The sequence below is a fragment of the Mytilus californianus genome, unplaced genomic scaffold (assembly GCF_021869535.1).
Source record: "Mytilus californianus isolate M0D057914Y unplaced genomic scaffold, xbMytCali1.0.p SCAF_7, whole genome shotgun sequence".
Classification (NCBI taxonomy): domain Eukaryota; kingdom Metazoa; phylum Mollusca; class Bivalvia; order Mytilida; family Mytilidae; genus Mytilus; species Mytilus californianus.
Genome location: NW_026262723.1, coordinates 52,402,330 through 52,421,614, shown reverse-complemented (window position 1 = coordinate 52,421,614; position 19,285 = coordinate 52,402,330). Strand labels below are relative to the sequence as shown.

At 30.9% G+C, this 19,285-nt stretch overlaps 1 protein-coding gene across 2 annotated transcripts in view; it reads left to right on the top strand.

Moving 5' to 3' along the window:
* LOC127707638 (dual specificity mitogen-activated protein kinase kinase 6-like) overlaps positions 1-15,594 on the top strand; it is a 38,182-nt gene extending 22,588 nt beyond the window's left edge. For both annotated transcript variants that reach the window (XM_052212275.1, XM_052212274.1), the window contains exons 3-9: positions 2,930-3,092; positions 3,780-3,899; positions 4,393-4,509; positions 7,101-7,280; positions 8,747-8,824; positions 10,092-10,231; positions 11,532-15,594. In XM_052212275.1, coding sequence (XP_052068235.1) covers positions 2,930-3,092; positions 3,780-3,899; positions 4,393-4,509; positions 7,101-7,280; positions 8,747-8,824; positions 10,092-10,231; positions 11,532-11,682 — 949 coding nt within the window. In that variant the 3' untranslated portion in view covers positions 11,683-15,594. The remainder of the gene's footprint in view (positions 1-2,929; positions 3,093-3,779; positions 3,900-4,392; positions 4,510-7,100; positions 7,281-8,746; positions 8,825-10,091; positions 10,232-11,531) is intronic.
* The last annotated feature ends 3,691 nt before the right edge of the window (positions 15,595-19,285 follow it).

Below are 19,285 nucleotides of genomic sequence, written 5' to 3'. Positions count from 1 at the left end.
TCAAAATTAACTAGCCTGGTGCTTGTTTCATTAAAATTTTACGACCAAAATTGACCTAAGTCATGAACAATTCAGTATACTTAGGATCATAAGATTTTTTGTGACACACAGGACTGGGCTACTGACTCCCTTCTAATCTTTTACCTTTACCCTGTAGGAGATTTCTTGCATTTTTGTTTTTAACATTCCTTAATCTTAAAGTAATATTTTATCATCCTGAAAATTCAGCATGTGCTATTTGCAGGTTTTTTTTCTGGTGAACCATTGTTTATTCATGTTTTAAGTATTATCTGGGATATAGAAAATATAAGTATGAATCACATACCATAAATAATTAGTCTTATAAAATAATTAGGTATTGATGAATGACTGATTAAGAGAGAAATGTATGAATTTTCATGGAATGATACATTGATGATACAATTATGACACCACACGTCTTACTCATTGGCATCATTGCCATGCTTCATTCATATATATATATATACAACTGTATATAACAAGTACTTAATTATTCCATGATTATGTAGGAATGTAACACTTGAATACAACAACTCTTTATTCTCAATCAGTGCATGCACTAGTTTTTTTTAAAAGTGCATGTTTTACAAGATGCATGCATACTTGAAACTAAGTGCAAGAAAATATAGCATTTATTATGGCCTTAATGGAATTTTGATAGTACAATTTATAATGCAAATGTTGAAATTAAAACGGCAGTACTTTAACATGTAAACTAATTTAACTAGGTGAAATATTCAAAGTCAATGAACAATGACCTAAGGTGCAGATTAAATAACCTCAATTCCAATGATAGTAGTACTGCATGCCAAATACCAAAGACCTATTATAAGTGGTTCCCTTTAAACTTATCTAAACACACAAACTTGAACATGTAAATTATAAAAAAGTTTCAAAGTTAATAGACTATGACTGGACGGGGTGTGGCAGGACCAAATAATCTTAATGGAAATGAAGATCTGTTTATGCTTATACAACTGCATACCAAATATCATTGATCTACCACTAGTGATTCCCATTAAACTGACCTAATCACAAACTAACACATTGTTGACGTTGATGCTGCCACATAAAACAGCACTCCCAAGTCTCGCTTTTCTGTCTTCATTTTGGTCATTATGAGGTAAATTGTCAAATTTTTTTACATGTCTTCTTGCAGACCTTTTGACCTAGTATGTTAAAAATCTGTCTGATTGTGTGGTTCTCGACAAAGCAGGTTTCATATTCTTATCCTATGAACATGTTATCATCTTGAATTTGCATGTGCTGGTACCTCAGGCTGGTACATAGTCAGAGGTCCGTAATTCAGTGGTTGTCATTGGTTGCTGTCATCCGTATTTGTTTTTCCTTTATTGTTTTTGTCGAGCCTTCGACTTTTCTCGAAAAAGAGAGACATAGCGATCCTACATTCCGTCGTCGTCGGCGGCGGCGTCCACAAATATTCACTCTGTGGTTAAAGTTTTTGAAATTTTAATAACTTTCTTAAACTAACCTGGATTTCTACCAAACTTGGACAGAAGCTTGTTTATGATCATAAGATAGTATCCAGTAGTAAATTTAAAAAAAAAAATTCTGGTTTTCCCGTATTTTACTTATAAATGGACTTAGTTTTTCTGCCAGGAAACATTACATTCACTCTGTGGTTAAAGTTTTTAAAATTTTAATAACTTAAACTATCCTGGATTTGTACCAAACTTGGACAAAAGCTTGTTTATGATCAAAAGCTAGTATCTAGAAGGAAATTTTGTTAAAATTTTGTACCTGTTTTTTCGTATTTTACTTATAAATGGACTCAGTTTTTCTTCCAGTTAACATTACATACAGCCAGCAGTTAAAGTTTTTAAAACTTTTATTAGATTCATAAACTATCCTGGATTTTTACCAAACTTGCACAGAAGCTTCTTACAATCAAAAGATAGTATCGAGAGGAATATTTTTATTAATTTTTTTCCTCATTTTTGTTGAGCCTGCGATTAACAGCAAAAGTAGGCGAGACACCGGGTTCCGTGGAACCCTTATGAATTTTTTGAGTAAATATGGTTGTTGGTTTTCACTTTTGTATTGTATCATGTTTTGTCAGCCTGGCCTTTTATAGCTTGCCTTACAGTATTGGTTTTGCTCATTGTTTAAGGTGTTAAGGTGTTAAGGTGACAATTATGTTGTTTACATTCTTTTCTTTTGGATAGTTGTCTCAATGGCAATCGTACCATATCTCCTTAGTTTTATATGCAATACTTTCTGTTTCATTTTTCAAAACAACAATTTGGAGGGCTATCAGGTTTTTGGTAATGAATCCTGTGTAAAAAAGAGTTTTGAAAAGATCTTGAAATGGTAAATATACAAATAACGACTTCTTTCATTAACCCAAAAATGTTATAGTTATGGAATCTAAAGGCAGAGCTAAATATAGATTGTATTTGGTTAGTAAACATAATTTACAGGCATTAAGTTTATTTTATTATATGTCACATTTTTATACTGTGTTGTAGGAGTTTGAATGTTTTATTATGACATGATAAGTACCTGGTATTATGTTTTATAATAGAATATTACAAGGGAAATTAAGGTGGTACCCAACACCTTGACTAATATTAATTTGGCTCGTTTAATTTTCATAAAATTTTGACAAAATGTTTACTTTGACCCTTTGACAGAAATATAAAAATTTCAAAAAATTTGAACCAACAACTTTATCAGAAAAACTTCATTGGTTATATAGCAGTTTGACAAACACTAATTTTGATCATTGAGAAGCTTAATATTTCCTTAACAATACAACGTAATTAAAATGTTTAGCTGATTTTTACAGAGTTATCTCCCTGTAGTGTTAGGTACCACCTTAACCTATGAAAACAGTGAGGATCTGGAGTCAAATAGTAAATTTAACTTGTTTTTATTTTCATTGCAGCCCTCCAAGAAATTTGGACTCCAAAGCCACAATTAAGATCAATGATAAACAGTTTGAGATTGAGGCCAGTGACCTTCAGCTTATCCAAAATCTTGGCCGTGGTGCCTTTGGTATTGTTGATAAAATGATGCACAGACCAAGTGGGGCTATTGTAGCCGTAAAGGTATAACTAATTACAAATCTGTTTAACACAAATAATTAATATGTCAGAGTTCATTCTGTTCTATGCACATTAGATCATTTAAGAATTTTATCAATTTTGAATATCATTTATTTCTTTCTAAATACAATTACATCAATAGAATGTTTATGTCATAATAGTATAAACAGTTGAATACTGCAGACATTTTAAACAACTATGTGGCCTACAAAATATATATTTGATTTCTAGAGACAGAAAGTATTTGAAGTACACCAAAAAAACTAATTGATTCTGGACTTTGAACAGAAAGATCTATTACAAACGAAATTATGTGACATTCTGTAGTAGATAAAAGTAAAGCATGTATGCAGTAACATATTTCATTCTAATACATTGCTGTTTACACTTAATCAACTTTTTATTTAAATCTGTGACAAAATTATCATAAGGTAATATATATATATATACCATACCGATTATCATGAAATTGATATTGAATAAATATATTTGCTTGTTTAAAAGCTTCAGTAATGACACAAATCCTCATGTTCTGAAATGAACAGCGATTGGGTTGATACTAACGTCAATCAAAACAAAAACTGTAATACATTATTATACAAATGAGTTTTGGTGTAAAAGCATTTATCATGCATCAAGTCATGTTTAAATAATAATGTTATAAACAACCTGTTTTTATGACTTTTTCAGAGAATTACTGTAACAGTTAATAATGAAGAACAGAAACGTTTATTAATGGATTTAGATGTATCCATGAGGAGTGGTTCATGTCCGTATACAGTACAGTTTTACGGTGCTCTGTTTAGAGAGGTAAAGCCACATCAAGTTTATTTTTTAGATTGTTTTTTGATTTTCAGAAAAAATAAAAGATACGTAAAGGGGGCAAACGTTTTCATTTAATTAGTTCTCTAAAAAAAACATCATAATTGGATCACTGAAGATGAAAATAAAAATTTTGTCATGAAAATTTTAGCTCCATAATTAAGAATTTTTTCTATTTTTCCTTAATAAAAAAGATTAGGGAGCAATCGTTTGTAAATTTTTTTTTATTTGATTTTTCATTGTAAAGAATAATGAAATTTCTTAATTGATTACAATGCATACAAAATTAGAGCAATTCATATGTTAAATTCAATGATTAATATTGATGCAAGTTATGGAGTTAAAATATTATACAGAATTCAGATAGAAGGTAAACTTGCAGATTTCTGTAAAGCATAGGCTTTGAGTGATTGATTAGAATTTCATCATTTGATTGCATGCATTTGATGGTTATTAAAAAAAATGTGCTGATATATTACAGGGTGATGTTTGGATATGTATGGAGGTAATGGACACATCATTAGACAAATTCTATAAAAAGATTTATGAAGATGGTCAGTCTATACCAGAGACTGTTTTAGCAATTATCACTTTTTCTGTAAGTATTTTTTTGAAATAATTATTGTAAATTATTGTTGTTGTTCTTAGATTCTTTCAAGTGATTTATGACAGAAAATATTTTGCAAGAATGTTATCAAGCGAGCTAGTACTTTGATTATGTTATAATTCAAATTGGAATCTAGATCTGAATTTGAGTTCCTGAACCGATTTTTTTTAATTTGTAATAATTGTTGAGTCTGTGACATTTTTCGCTGAATTGAGACCCAGCGATGCATCATTCCGGCATTGTAGTAAGCAACATTTAGGTTTAGTCTGTAGTTAAATTATTTTAAAACATCAATAACTTTGTCAAATCTTCATGGAATTTTATGAAACTTGGACCCTGTAGAAGCTTTTAATTTTGAAAATATTTTTTTCCATTTTTTACTGTCTTTTACTGTGGATACAGGCTAAGGTGAAAGTTTTCAAGACATCAATTACTTTGTCAAACCTTCATGGAATTTTACAAAACTTCGGCATAAAGCTTTTTTAAAATCAAAATACAGTATCCAGACAAAATTTTTCATTTTTTCTGTATTTAACTGATAAAAAGTCTTTTTTTTGCCATAAACATTTGGATACAGTCTGAAGTTAAAGTTTTTTAAACATCAATAACCTTGTTAAACCTTCATAGAATTTTATCGAACTTTGGCAGAAGACTTTTTATGATTATGATATAATGTTGGAATGTAAATTTTGAAAATATATTTTTTATTTAAGAAATAATTCATGGGGGCTTGAATATATCGTGATTTTACCACGGGTTGGCCCTTTATGACAAATATTTTACCCTGAGCAATAGCGAGGGGTAAAATATCGGCATAAAGGGACAACCCGTGGTAAAATCACGATATATTCAAGCCCCCATGAATTATTTCAATTCTAATAGGACAAATACGGCAATTGTTTTGGATCGAAGCGCTCTAGATGAAGGCATTATTTGCCGTTCCCATAAATAAACGCACTATTAAATTGACGTAAACGACCGGAGCAAACTGAATAAATGACATGCTTAAACTATTTACAATAACACGTTTAGATAGGTTTGGATGAATCTAAATGATAATTGTACTTATATGTCTTATATGTATACAAAAAATGGCTTATATAACACATTTTAGCATCTTTTGTTTACATTTCCTTGTTGTGATGATTTTCGGTTTCACAAGCGTGTATTTCCCCGTAAAATGCTTATATTCTTACGTCATTGTTCTATGACGTCGGGTAGCTCATTCATAAAAAAGTATATGACGCGGGAGTACGATCGGAACAGGCCAAACAATATATTCATATTTTACCACGGGTGTGTACTCAAAGTGTTTGAAGAACGTTATGTTAGAATTTTCCATATTTTACTGATAAATTGCAATTAACATATACATACACTATTGGACTATATTTTCTAGACATCAATGAATTTGTTAAACATCCATTTAATGCATTTGGAAATAAGGTTATTCAAGATCAAGAATAGTATCTGAAGAAAAAATTTGATTTTAAATAAAATTTCCTGTATTTTACCAATAAATAAACTTAGTTTTTGGAAATCAACATTACACTTTTACACAGACACATGACTGACAAAAGCAATTGCAGTTGAGACACAAGGTTCAGCGGAACCCTTTACAAATTTTTCCTTTAAAATTGCTGGATTTATCAGGAAACTTTTAGATTGATGAATTAATTGAAGGTTGCTTAACATGCATAAACAAAGGCTCTAGTAAGTGGTTAATCTCGTATATACATTTTTCTAACTGAAGGTGACTCATGTAACTTTGCTTTAGATTGATCTTGAGTTCTGCCTGTCATAGAAAGGAGAAGGTAATATAAGGCCACTTTTTTGGCCGCTTTAATTTGAAAATAAAAGAGTATCATATAAATCTACCAAATAACATCCTTGTGATGTTCAAAAGACAGAAGTCTATCAGACATCAGAATCTCTATTTTTGGATTTTGTCCTGCAGATTTCATTAGGGCTACAAACTGCATATACTGCCAAAATAGCTTCATTTTGAAATCTTTTCATTATTACTTAGATATGAGCAACAGCTTTAATAGATCAAATATTTTTTCTACAAGATTTATTTACACAGATGTTAATGTGTGTAAAAAAATTGTTTTGAGTAATGCTGTTGCTTATATCTATTTTGTCCAAAACATTTTTGTAGAGTGGTCATTTTAGCTCAAATATGTCTATTTTAATATAATTATGACATCAAAAGTGACCTAAATGCACTCGAAGTCTCCAGATTATATAAAGCTGTTCATTTATCAATAAAATTAACATAATTTTGAAAGGCTTGAATAACCATTTTTGCAGTTTCAGGGGCCAAATAATTGCTCTTATTATGTTCATTTATCAATAAAATTAACATGATAGAAATTAACATAATTTTGAAAGGCTTGAATAACTATTTTTGCAATTTCAGAGGCCAAATAATGGCTCTGATCATACCCTTCTCCTTTATTTCTCAACACCTATTACAACCACAATCTAAACCAATTGAGTTCTTACAAAAAAAAACAACTAATTTGTGGCCTCAACCCAATGTTCAGCAGGTAATTTATGGATACATTTTTTTCTTGCAGGTTGTAAAGGCTTTGCATTATTTGAAGACAGAATTAAAAGTGATGCATCGAGATGTTAAGCCATCTAATATATTAATTAACAAGGTAGCCCAAGTAAAAATCTGTGATTTTGGTATCTCTGGTCAGTTAGTAGATTCTGTTGCAAAGACTCAGGATGCTGGGTGTAAACCTTACATGGCAGTAAGTATTGATTGTATAGAACACCAATGATCAATTAGGACTATTCAATTTAAATGGTAGGGTAGGGTATAAGACTGTTCAATTCAAATGGTAGGGTAGGGTATAGGACTATTCAATTCAAATGGTAGGGTAGGGTATAGGACTATTCAATTCAAATGGTAGGGTAGGGTATAGGACTATTCAATTCAATTCAAATGGATGTGGTAGGGTATAGGACTATTCAATTCAAATGGTAGGGTAGGGTATAGGACTATTTAATTCAAATGGATGTGGTAGGTATAGGACTATTCAATTCAAATGGATGTGGTAGGGTATAGGATTATTCAATTCAAATGGTAGGGTAGGGTATAGGACTATTCAATTCAAATGGTAGGGTAGAAAGACACTTCTTAAATTCTCCTGTAAATGAAATACTTTGTTGTTAGGTTTGCATAGATCAAATACACCCATACCCAGAAAATAAGACTAACTTCCGACCCTCCCACATTCATTTGAATGTAATATTCTTGACCTTCAATAGAGAAAAAAGACAAGAGATGAATATTGAAGTGGAAACTGGAGAAAATTTATATATATAGAAATAACAAGATGTGGTATGATAAACAATGAGATAACTCTCCACCAGAGACCAAATTATGTAGAAGGCTAGCAACTATTGGTCACTGTAGGGCCTTCAGCAATGAGCAAAACCAAAACTGCACTTGCGAGCTATCAAAGGCTTTGAAATGACAAATATAAAACAATTCAACCGAGAAAACTAATGGCCTGATTTATATACAAAACAATAAACGAAAAACCAATATGATATACAGCAGCAAATAAGAACCACAGAATGTTTGCCTAACATTATATTAATATATTTTATTAATTTTGAATGGCAGGTAAACTTAGAATTTTTACAAAATTTGAAAGATGCATTTATCATTTATGAACAAAGAGTAAACAAATGGACCATAATATGTCTCTAACCAGTAATGATTTGATAGGTCAGATGCGATATGTGTATCATTTGTTCATAATCAAGTTTTGATATTGCTTAAGAAAGGTAATTACAAAAAAGTAGATTTTAAGAAACTATTTTTTATGAATGTTTAAACTTTGGCAGTGCTCAAATTTTCAACATTTTGATACTATGTGCAAAGGTACAAAAAATTGTACCCTTAAAAGCTGCATTACTAAGTAAAAATCAGAACTGTTAATTCCAAGCTCCTCGTTGTAAATGCACATGATGGCATAAATGAATTCATTATATTTATTGCCAAATTTTTCAATCAAAATTATATGAAAATTGCAATCTTTATGGCTGTGCACAGGACTTTATATTACTTTGGTTTCAGACATGTTCTAGTCTTGACATACCTGGAATACTGGACTGGTTGCATTTTGCAAGAACTTATAGTTTATTATAAGAACTTTGAAATTAATATAGAAAAAAAATAAACATGATGTGCTGTCTTTTTTTTCAGCCTGAAAGAATTAATCCGAAAGAAGGACAAACAGGTTATGATATCAAAGCAGATGTATGGAGTCTAGGAATTACTATGGTAAGGGAGATAATTCATGGTATTTTACAGTCATGCAATGGGATTATGACATGCCATGTAAAGGAAATACAACTTTTAGATAATTAAAGAACACAAAGTTTATTCCACAAATATTTAAAATCATATTTAGAGATGACAGAATATATTTGCACAAGACTGAGTTGATTGCATTAAATCCTTTTTTGTTAAGTACCTTTTAATGCTTTTGCAAAGGCATTCACAAATTAAATGAATTTCTATTGGTCAAACAAAAGTACAGAGCAAATGCAAAAATACAACAAATGAATAGGCTGTTCAAAAATAAATAAATGAATAGAAGGAGATGCTGGGTGAATGTCAATGGGACAGCAAAACAAAATAGCATTTTCAACAATTAATAGACAGGTGTCTCTACAAAAATTGCCAACAGTCTAGAAAAGTAGCAAATAAATTAACAGAGTCTATAAAAGTCTGCCATCAACACCAAATTCCTTAAAATGACAACAAATACATTGTGATAGGAAAAACCTTAAATTAAAATAAAAGACAACCACTAACAAGGGTCCTGACTTTGACAGGCATGTGAACATGCAGCCTGGGTAAGATTATATTAAAAGATCTAAATAGTACATAATGTTTTTCCATCTAGTTTTCGTCCTGTATTGGATCAAACAGTATACTATAGAATTGGTATTTTCATCTACACTTAATATGCAGCAAGGATTAAGAGCAAAGACTGCAGATTGGCTCAGAATCCACATAATATTTATGGTAGGATCACCTGAGTTTGAATCTATTCTATGAATTACTTATTGCCCTGAATATTTGTATAATATTTGCAATCAGACAAAGTCAGCTCACCAGTGGTTGTCATAGTTTCTTTGTGTTAATTTTGTGCACATGGGTACTGTGGACCTATTTATTTTTGTGGATTGAGGGAAATTTGTATTTTCATGGATATTTGATTTTGTGCTTTTCCCAAAGTCTGCATACAAGCCTATAGAAAATGTATACTTCGTTGAACATTTAAATCTGTGGTTCATGTTTACCGATGAAATCCAAAAAAAATTGGTGTCCTAGGAATAATAATGAATCCACAGTATTTAGTATTGATGTCTGTTCTTGGTAATCTCAGTTGAATTTGTTCACAACTTCGTAAAGATTTGGGCAATTAATCCTTTCCCATACAGTTTCGGCCTATGGCAAATGCTTTGTGTTGATATATGTAAATGCTTATTTGCAATGAAAGGAAATAAATTTCATTGTTTCCTTTTTTGATATTTTTCAGATTGAGTTAGCAACAGGAAGTTTTCCATACAAGAAATGGAACACACCATTTGAACAACTGAAACAAGTGGTACAAGATCCCCCTCCCAAACTGCCGTCTGAACAGTTCTCTACAGAATTTGAAGATTTTATAACTTGCTGGTAAGTGCCTTGCAAACATTGCTACTGTTGTTAGTAGCAAAAATAACATATTCTAGAATTTAACATGAAATATGCAAAACAGACAGATATTGAGAAATTCAAAAATAATAAAGAATATGTTTTTCAGGAGTAGATGTAAAGTATCTTTTATCATTTTCACCATATTATAACCAGGATTAAAGAAATTTTAATTGATAAATATAAAAATAAGAAGATGTGGTATGTTGCCTATGAGACAACTCTTCACCAGAGACCAAATGATATAGAAGTTAACAACTATAGGTCACCGTACAACCTTCAACAATGAACAAAACCCATAGTCAGCTATAATAGGCCCCGATATGACAAATGTAAAACAATTCAAATTAGAAAGTTAACGGCCTGATTTATGTACAAAGCAATCAACGAAAAACAAATATGATATATATACAGCAACAAACTACAACCACTGAATAACAGGCTCATACAGAATGTGGCTGGGTTAAACGTGTCCTGGTGCCAAACCCTCGCCATAACCTGGGACAGTGTTGTAACAGTACAACATCAGATCAAACTATAAAAATCAGTTGAAAAGGGCTTAACTTATCAGATTAATTCAAAACACACAAAAAAAACTAACAAAAACACAAAAGAAACAAGTACAGAGAGAACTCACAGTTACTGAAAGCTAGTTCATAGCCAATAACAACTAATAAAAAAATGTATCTAAGACTAAATTTTTGGCTTTACCTTGACCTGCAACTGGATGTAGTTGTACCCAAAGCATATCTAAATTATATACAGTCTGAAGATATATTCATGAGGTTTTACATTGTTTTTGGAATTTCCAGACCTCTGTACTGCATGAGCCAGATAGAAGAGAGCAACCACTCCAAAATTGCCATTTTCCTCTGGTTTCAATTTCTTCAAGTTTGAATTGGGCTTAAACTGCATCATAATAAATAGTTGTTGAATGAATTTTAAATCAATATCAAACAACCAACCTGAAAGTATGGAGTGCCATTTGAGTCATAAAAGCATATTTTGACTACAGGCTGTAATATTACAACCCCTGCAATGAAAGGGTTAAATACTGATTTCTAAAGCATCATTAAGGAAGATCCATGGTCTTATCTATTTTCAACCTCTCAACAGTGTTGACTCATTAAGCTACATTATTTAATATAAAAAAGAACTATCAAACATTAAAGAAAAATGCATATAGCAAATCCAGTCATAATAAATTATGAATAAATGTATTTACAACTAGTAAAATTCAAATACATGAAAAATGATATGATTTGATTTATTGTGTTTGCAGTTTACATAAAGATGTACAGCAAAGGGCCAATTATACTGAACTGTTAGAACATCCATTTGTTAAAAAGGGTGAAACCACAGACTTTGATTTAACCAAATATGTAGAAGGAGTGTTTGAAAAATATGGCGATTTAAATGAACAACCAAGTTAATGAAGACTGTCTTTAGACTTTTGTGGCGTGTGCATGAAGCTGAGCCTGGAGAAAGAGATGGATGGAAGGAAAATTTGAGAAGATATCATCCCCATTAACTGTTTTTCATTCAGTGCTTTAAAAATATCTTTTCTACATATTTTTATATATATTTTATGTATGCAATGAAAGATGAAAAGTCTTCCTTTCAAAAATGGTATTTTGGTAGTTGAATGCACTTAATTTGTTTACTTACTTCTATATAGTGAAGCATTCTTTCTGTGTTTATAAGTATATTTATTCCCTACTTTTTCAATTTAAAAAAACTGCTGAGATGACAGCTTTTATTTTTAAATTACAAGTGTGGCCAAGAAACTAATCACTGGATTTCTTTCAAGTGGGTACTAAGATTGTTGCAAAATTGCTAGGCTGTTGAAGATATTTTTTTCTGGCAGAATTGCGATAAAGTTACCTGAAAATATCTGTTCACTGAGTAACCTTGTTTTCACAGCTTTCATTTTTCTAAATACAAATAAAAAATTTGCAAGAAAATTGGTGACCAGTTGTAGGGCTTTTGATGTAATGTTCTAGCTTTACAATTGGGGCATAGAAGTTTCATTAACATTTGAGTTTTGTAAGACATTCTTGAAGATGAATAGAATTCAAGTTAAAACTGCCATTTAAATAAGTTAAACCTTTTTGATAAAAGTTATGTAATGCACAGTGTTTATTAATTTGCCAGTCCTTTACTCATTTTTTTTCAGAAGACCCATTTTGCTATTTATAAATTTGTCAGATATAATAGCTATAGAATTAATCATATTTGTTTACAATGTGACTAGAATACTTATGTGAATGAACAAAGTTAACAAATAAAAAGAAATTAAGAACATGGGTTAAAGAAAGAATTTCGCACCAGTATGCATTGATCCTAGTTAAATTTTATTTCTTTGTTTAACAACAAATTTCTGTCATTTGAAAATGTAAGGCATGATACAATAGAGTTACCTTCCCTTGCCCACATTTTTGAATTTTATTTTGTTCACCTAATTGTTAATAATATTAAGTTCAGAAGTTGTAATAACATTGTGCATAAATCTACTTCTAAACTTGCCAGGTATTATACGGATAAGATTGATATAAGGTTCACAAGTTTAAATTATTTCTAAAATATGAAAGAGAAAGTTGATCCTTTGCATGCTGTCATAGAATCTAAGTATACCTTGTCAGTTAATTGTTTTTTTTAATTTTTAGATTAAGAGCCATTAACATGATATGTTACAGAAGTAATCACATTTATTGTACTGGTTTTACATACTTTTTTTTTAAACTGAGAACACTAAGGATTTGAAGAATACTGGTTTCCTCCCATTGTTACGGTTGGTGACCAGTAAATAAATATTAAGTTTCAACTGTGATAATGAAATGTGTTTGGTATGATTATTTATAATTAATATATTTAGGGAGGTAAATATTTTCTATACTGTTGTTGTTGTGTTTTAGATATTTAAGAAATCATGATAAAATTAGATTTTTGTTGGAAGACAGCAATGAACTTAAAAATACAAAATTATGAGTTAATTAATTTATAGCAATTTTTTTAAATACTTTAAGCTCTCCTGACAAAAGGCCTTGTGAGTTATTGCAATCATTTGCTGTCAGTGGTGGTATAGATTTTATCCTTTGAAACCACTGCATCAGAATCCTTGCTAAGATTTGTCTAGAATGGGGTTCCAAAAAGATTTACAGCATTTTGGAAGTTCAAAGGTTGCAAGTGACAGAAGTTTGGTTACAGCTTCATTGAATGACATTCTTCAAACCAGCTGAATTAGGCAGGGTTGTGGGCTAATTATCTAAACCTGGTTCCTGAACGAATTTTATTGAATTTTTAAGGACCTTATAAAAGCAAAAGACAAATGAAGTTTATACATAATTATTGAGTGAGTACCCTCAATCACTTAACGGGAAACTCAATTTTGATAAGAATGGTCTATGTATATCCTTTTTGGGATCCACAGAGTTTTACAGGAGATTAAGTGAAGCCAAAATAGTTTGATGGCTGTATGGGTCAAATAGGACAATTATTAAAGTACAGGCAAAGATCGCAGGTGAGGGCTATTCCATTAAATTGTATGTGGGAGGGTAGGAAGGGAAGTTTAATTATTGAATGTGGGTCATGGGTCTTTATTCAGTATGCGTCTATTACCATTATGTAAAATTATCTAAAAAATGGTTCTTGGTTGTAGGGATATTTTGAAAGTCCCTTCCTACCCTCCCACATACATTTTAATGGAATAGCCCTGACCAATATAGGCTCTTTGGAGCCTCTAGTTTTCTAGTTATACTTAAATAAGTAAATATTTTAATGTTAATTAGAATAAATTTTTGTATAGATTTTGTAGATACAGTTTTTATGTAAGATTTTATATGCAAAGTGCATGAAATAGTTCCTATTTTTATTAAGACAACCTGACCTTTAAACCATCAATTAATGCAAATTAACATACAAAGCTAAAAAAAATTACTTTTAGCATTCAAGAAAAATGAACAGATTCTGTTTACACTTCATTAAGTTCTAGGTTTGGTATATTTTATATTTAGCACTTTTAACATTATTGTCATTTCACAAAGTCAAATATTTTATTTGTATTTTATTTATTCATAATTTTAAAGAGTTCCATCCATTTAAAATAATGTCATCAATTTAAAAATAAACATAATTGAAAACAATGATATATTAATTTAAAATACATGACTACTAGTTGATTACTTGTGTGAATAGTTAAACCAAATCACATAAACAATTACACAAATATTTTACCTTTTTAAATCTCAGTGGTTTTGAAACAGGTCAACAGTTTTGAAATTCTGAAATTTGCCAAAGTAGGACTGAATGATTATATAGATATTACCCTATTATTAGAAACAGTTCCATTGGCATACTCCCAGTTACTGATACATTGTATCTCTGTAGAGATTATTCATGGTATGTTATTGACATTCCTGATTGTTTCTATATTTTTAGGGCCATGTGTAGAAAGAAATCCATCTTCATTTGTTTCATGAAAAATATTCACCTGAAATCATTTCTTTAGCATAGATACACATAACAGAGTGACTGAATTGTGTTTTATTCTTTGCAGATGCTAAGGATGTGAAAACACCTTCTAACCAGTAATTGAAAACGTTTTATTATTCTCTTGTTTGGTATATACATTGTATAGAACTAAGAGTTATATATTAGTTAATATTTTTATCTTCTAATTCATTAAAATATTGACATACCAAGTATTTAAGCAGTTGGTTTAAACAATTATTTAAGATTCATAGTCATTATTGATGTCATATAGTTTGCCAAAAAAAATGTAAAATTATATTTAATATATGTTCATTTTGCATAAAACTTGGATTTCTGGAAATGTCTACATTTGACATTTCAAAGTATTGCATATGTATTTAATATCAAATATTAATTATGCTTTATTTAAATTGAATGACATGTAATGAAGTATCGTCAAATGTTAAAATTGATATGTAGTTTTAGGAAGACTTTTAGTTTTGGTCATGACAAATTTTTTTTATTTCATTTTAATTGTAATATCACTTTTAGAATTTCTTGTAAATAACCATTCATATTATTATAAGATTCCTTGTGAGTCTGAGTCAATTGTTTATTTATTGTGACCACGATAGGGTTTGATTCACTATAGACGTGAGTGAGAGTATGCCTTGAGAGAAATGTTATTGTTATGAGTGAGAGGGAGCGATGATTGTTATTTATTGTGCTCATATCTCAGGAGAAGCTTGTGATCTGGAGCATGGTTATATTTTATACTCCCATACGTTGATATATGTTGTTGATATTTGAGCAAACCATTTATTTGTATAAAAGGAATTCACTATATTAAAGAATAAATAAAAACAATGAACAGAGATGATGTTAGAGTTTATATTGTGTTGCCTATTGGTGTCAGATCACCAATTCAAAACTATATTATCAACCAAATTTTTCAATTATCACTGCTTTCTAAATATTTTACCTTAAGTTTAACTTCATAGAAACCAGGTATATTCTGAATTGTACATGTATCACCTTTCTATATGCCAATTTTCAACCAATGTTTATAGTCTTGTAATGAAACACCACTGTTCGAAACTAAACTACTACTAAAAATAACCAATGGCTTTCTGGAAATCTTAAATAAGTATACTATGAGCGCATTAATCCTCAATTTTCTTTGCAAAATCATGGACAAGTAAAATTTTGGCTCAAAATGGCCTACATATATTTCTTTTTCATCAAAAGTTTCATTTCTGCAAATTTGGTTGTTAGTTTAAGCAAACAATGACATCAAAAGCACTATTTTTGTCAGGGAAGGGCTACTTTTACATATGTTCTAAATTGAATTGGGTGAATTGGTGGTCTGACACCTATTGTAATCTCCATACAATATGGAGCCAGGAATATCATGGGATATTATAATTCCTATTATCCTTTTTGTCTAACCAGTGACAAAAGAATGCAAGATGTGATAGGTTTACTAATTTCAATTGGCAGCAGCATAAACTATATGAAGAAAAAATTACGTTTCAGAAGATAGAAGTTCTGGATACTTCAAATCTTGTATACAGATGCCAGATCTTTGCCTCTGGCTTATGTCCATTGTTTTCGACCTCATTTTTATGGTTCATCGGCTGCTTCAAAAACTCTAGCTTTTGTCATGTGATTTTCTTGCTTATACAATGTAATGAGTAATAAGACAACTGTATTTGGTATATAAGATCCTTGCAAGGTGTGCATGTCTTTAAGACAAGGTTCACATGACCTCAACCTCCCATCATGGATCAATCTCCTTTCATGGATGTCAAGTTTAGATACTATAGGTCAATTGTATGGAATGATTGTAAGGTTTTAATATCCATCTGGCAGTGTGCTTCTGTCCCTGACCTCATTTGCATGGTTCATTGGTGGTCAAAGTTAATTAATTGTAAAACTTTGATGTCAAAGACTTTCAACATAAAATTTAATCATGATAAATACATTTAGGCGTGTGCAGTCTTGTGGAACAACTATCTTGGTTTGGGGTTTAAGAAAACAGCCACCAATATTAGTGTAAGACAGCATGATTTTCATTAGGATAAGTACCAGTAATTTGAGCTATCATTCAGTAACTATGAGCATTTTTATGCCCCCGCCGTAGCTGAGGGGACATCAAGTTTTACCCTTGTCCATCTGTACATCCATACGTCCCAAAGTCGGTTTCCGTTCTCTAACTTTAGTTTGCCTCAACCAAATTATACACAATGCTAATTACCACAAAACACAGATCAAGTTTGAATTTTGGTGGCGTCACTTTAATCGTTCTAGAGTTATGAGCCTTTACAAATGGAAAAATTGCTGAATTTTTCGTTTCTGTTCTTTAACTTTAGTTTGCCTTAACCAAATGTTATGAGACTTATACATGATGCTTATTACCACAAAACAAAGATCAAATTTGAATTTTGGTGGCGTCACTTTTACCGTTCTAGAGTTATGCCCCTTTACAAATGGAAAAATTGCTGAATTTTTCATTTCTGTTCTTACTTAAGTTTGCCTCTACCAAATGTTATGAAACTTATACACACTGCTTATTACCACAAAATCGTTTCAAGCGTGAATTTTGGTGACGTCACTTTTAGGGTTCTAGAGTCATGCCATTTACAAATGGTAAATTGCTGAATTTTTCATTTCTGTTCTCTATTAAACTTAAGTTTGCCTCAACCAAATGTTATGAAACTTATACACAATGCTTATTACCACAAAACTCAGATGAAGTACAAATTTGGGTAGTGTCACTTTTACCGTTCTTCAGTTATGTCACTTTATAACTTTATATGCAAGCAGGGGCATCATCTGTGTCCCATGGACACATTCCCCATTTATTTTATACAGCTATTGTTTATTCGGTCTTGCTTGCACTTGTCTTTTTGTTTTTTTTAAAGGGGGGGGGTGTATCATCCCTTTAACAAGAGTGTACCCGCTGACATGTCTCGCCTGCTTTACTATTCATGATTTATTTTTTGTTGATAGTCCTAAAGATAAAGTTTTACCACAAGAATCACATAAATTTATCATTATCCATGAAAATGAGGTCAAGGTCAGATAAACCAAGTCAGACAGACATGTACACATTACAATCATTACATACACCACATATAGTTGACCTATTACTTATAGTGTACAAGTAACAGACAAAACCATGAAAACTTAATATTGACAATTAAACCTAAAATAAGGTCAAGGTTAGATGAATCCTGCAAGACAGACGTGTGCAATCATATAACAGTTGACCTATTGCTTAAAGTATTCTAAAAAATCATGGGAACCCTGTGTCTCCCCTGCTATTGCAGCTGTCAGTGTAAAAGTGTAATGTTGACTTAAAAGTGAGTCCATTTAGGAAAATACAGAATATAAAATAAATTCAAACTTATTCTTTAGATGCTATTTCTTGGTCTTGAAGATTAGCTTCTGTCCGAATTTCATAACAATCCATGAAGGTTTACAAATGTATCATGTCAAAAAAATTTAATCCCAGACTGTCTGTAAATGTTAACAGTGAAAAACATCCATCTATCAGAAAAATACTGAAAATGAGAAAAATATATTTTCAAAGGTTTGCTTCAGACATTATTTCTTAATAATAAAAAAGCTTCTGCCAAAGTTTCATAAAATTCTAAGAAGGTTTGACAAAGTAACTGATGTGTAACAAACTTTAACCCCAGCCTGTATCTACTTGTTAACTTAAAAAAAAAACAAAGTCCATTTATCAGTTAAATACGGAAAAATGAAAACAAACATTTTCAAAATTTCACTCTGGATAATGTATTTTGGTCATTATCAAGTTTCTGTCCAAATTTCATAAAATTCAATGAAGGTTTGACAAAGTTATTGTTGACTAAAAAACTTCAACCTCAGACTGAGCCTGAATGTTGATCTGTAAAAAAAGCAAGTCCATTTATCAGTAAAATACGGGAAAATGAAAATAAATATTTTCAAAATTTTGCTCTGGATACTGTATTTTGGTCATAAACAAGCTTCTGTCTAAATTTCATAAAATTCCATGAAGGTTGGACAAAGTTATTGATGTCTAAAAAAAATTTAACCACAGACTGAACCTAAATGTTTACTCATAATAAGTGGGATATTCATATAACTAAAAAACTACACTTTTTTCAGGCATTCATTGAACCATGAAATTGAGGTCAAGGACAATAGACATATGACAGATGAAAACTACGTAACATAAGGCATCTGTATACAAAGTATGAAGCCTCCAGGTCTACAACTCTTTGAAATATAAATCTTACTACAAATAGTTTAACTGCCAGATGTTCATGTGCCTGTCCTAAGTTAGGAATCCCATCAGTAGTCCTCTCTCTGTCATCTCTGAATCCTTTTTTCCTTAACGGAATTATATGACGGTTGGAGCTTTTTGATACATGTAGACTTTAATTTTCCACAGATTTTCTATTCTGGGGGCCATTTTGACCTTGACATGGTGTTTAGACACTTGTCTTGATGATTGTTCAAGGCCATATTTTGACCTTAAGATGTCTTGGATTTTTTTGTATAGCTAGATTGCTG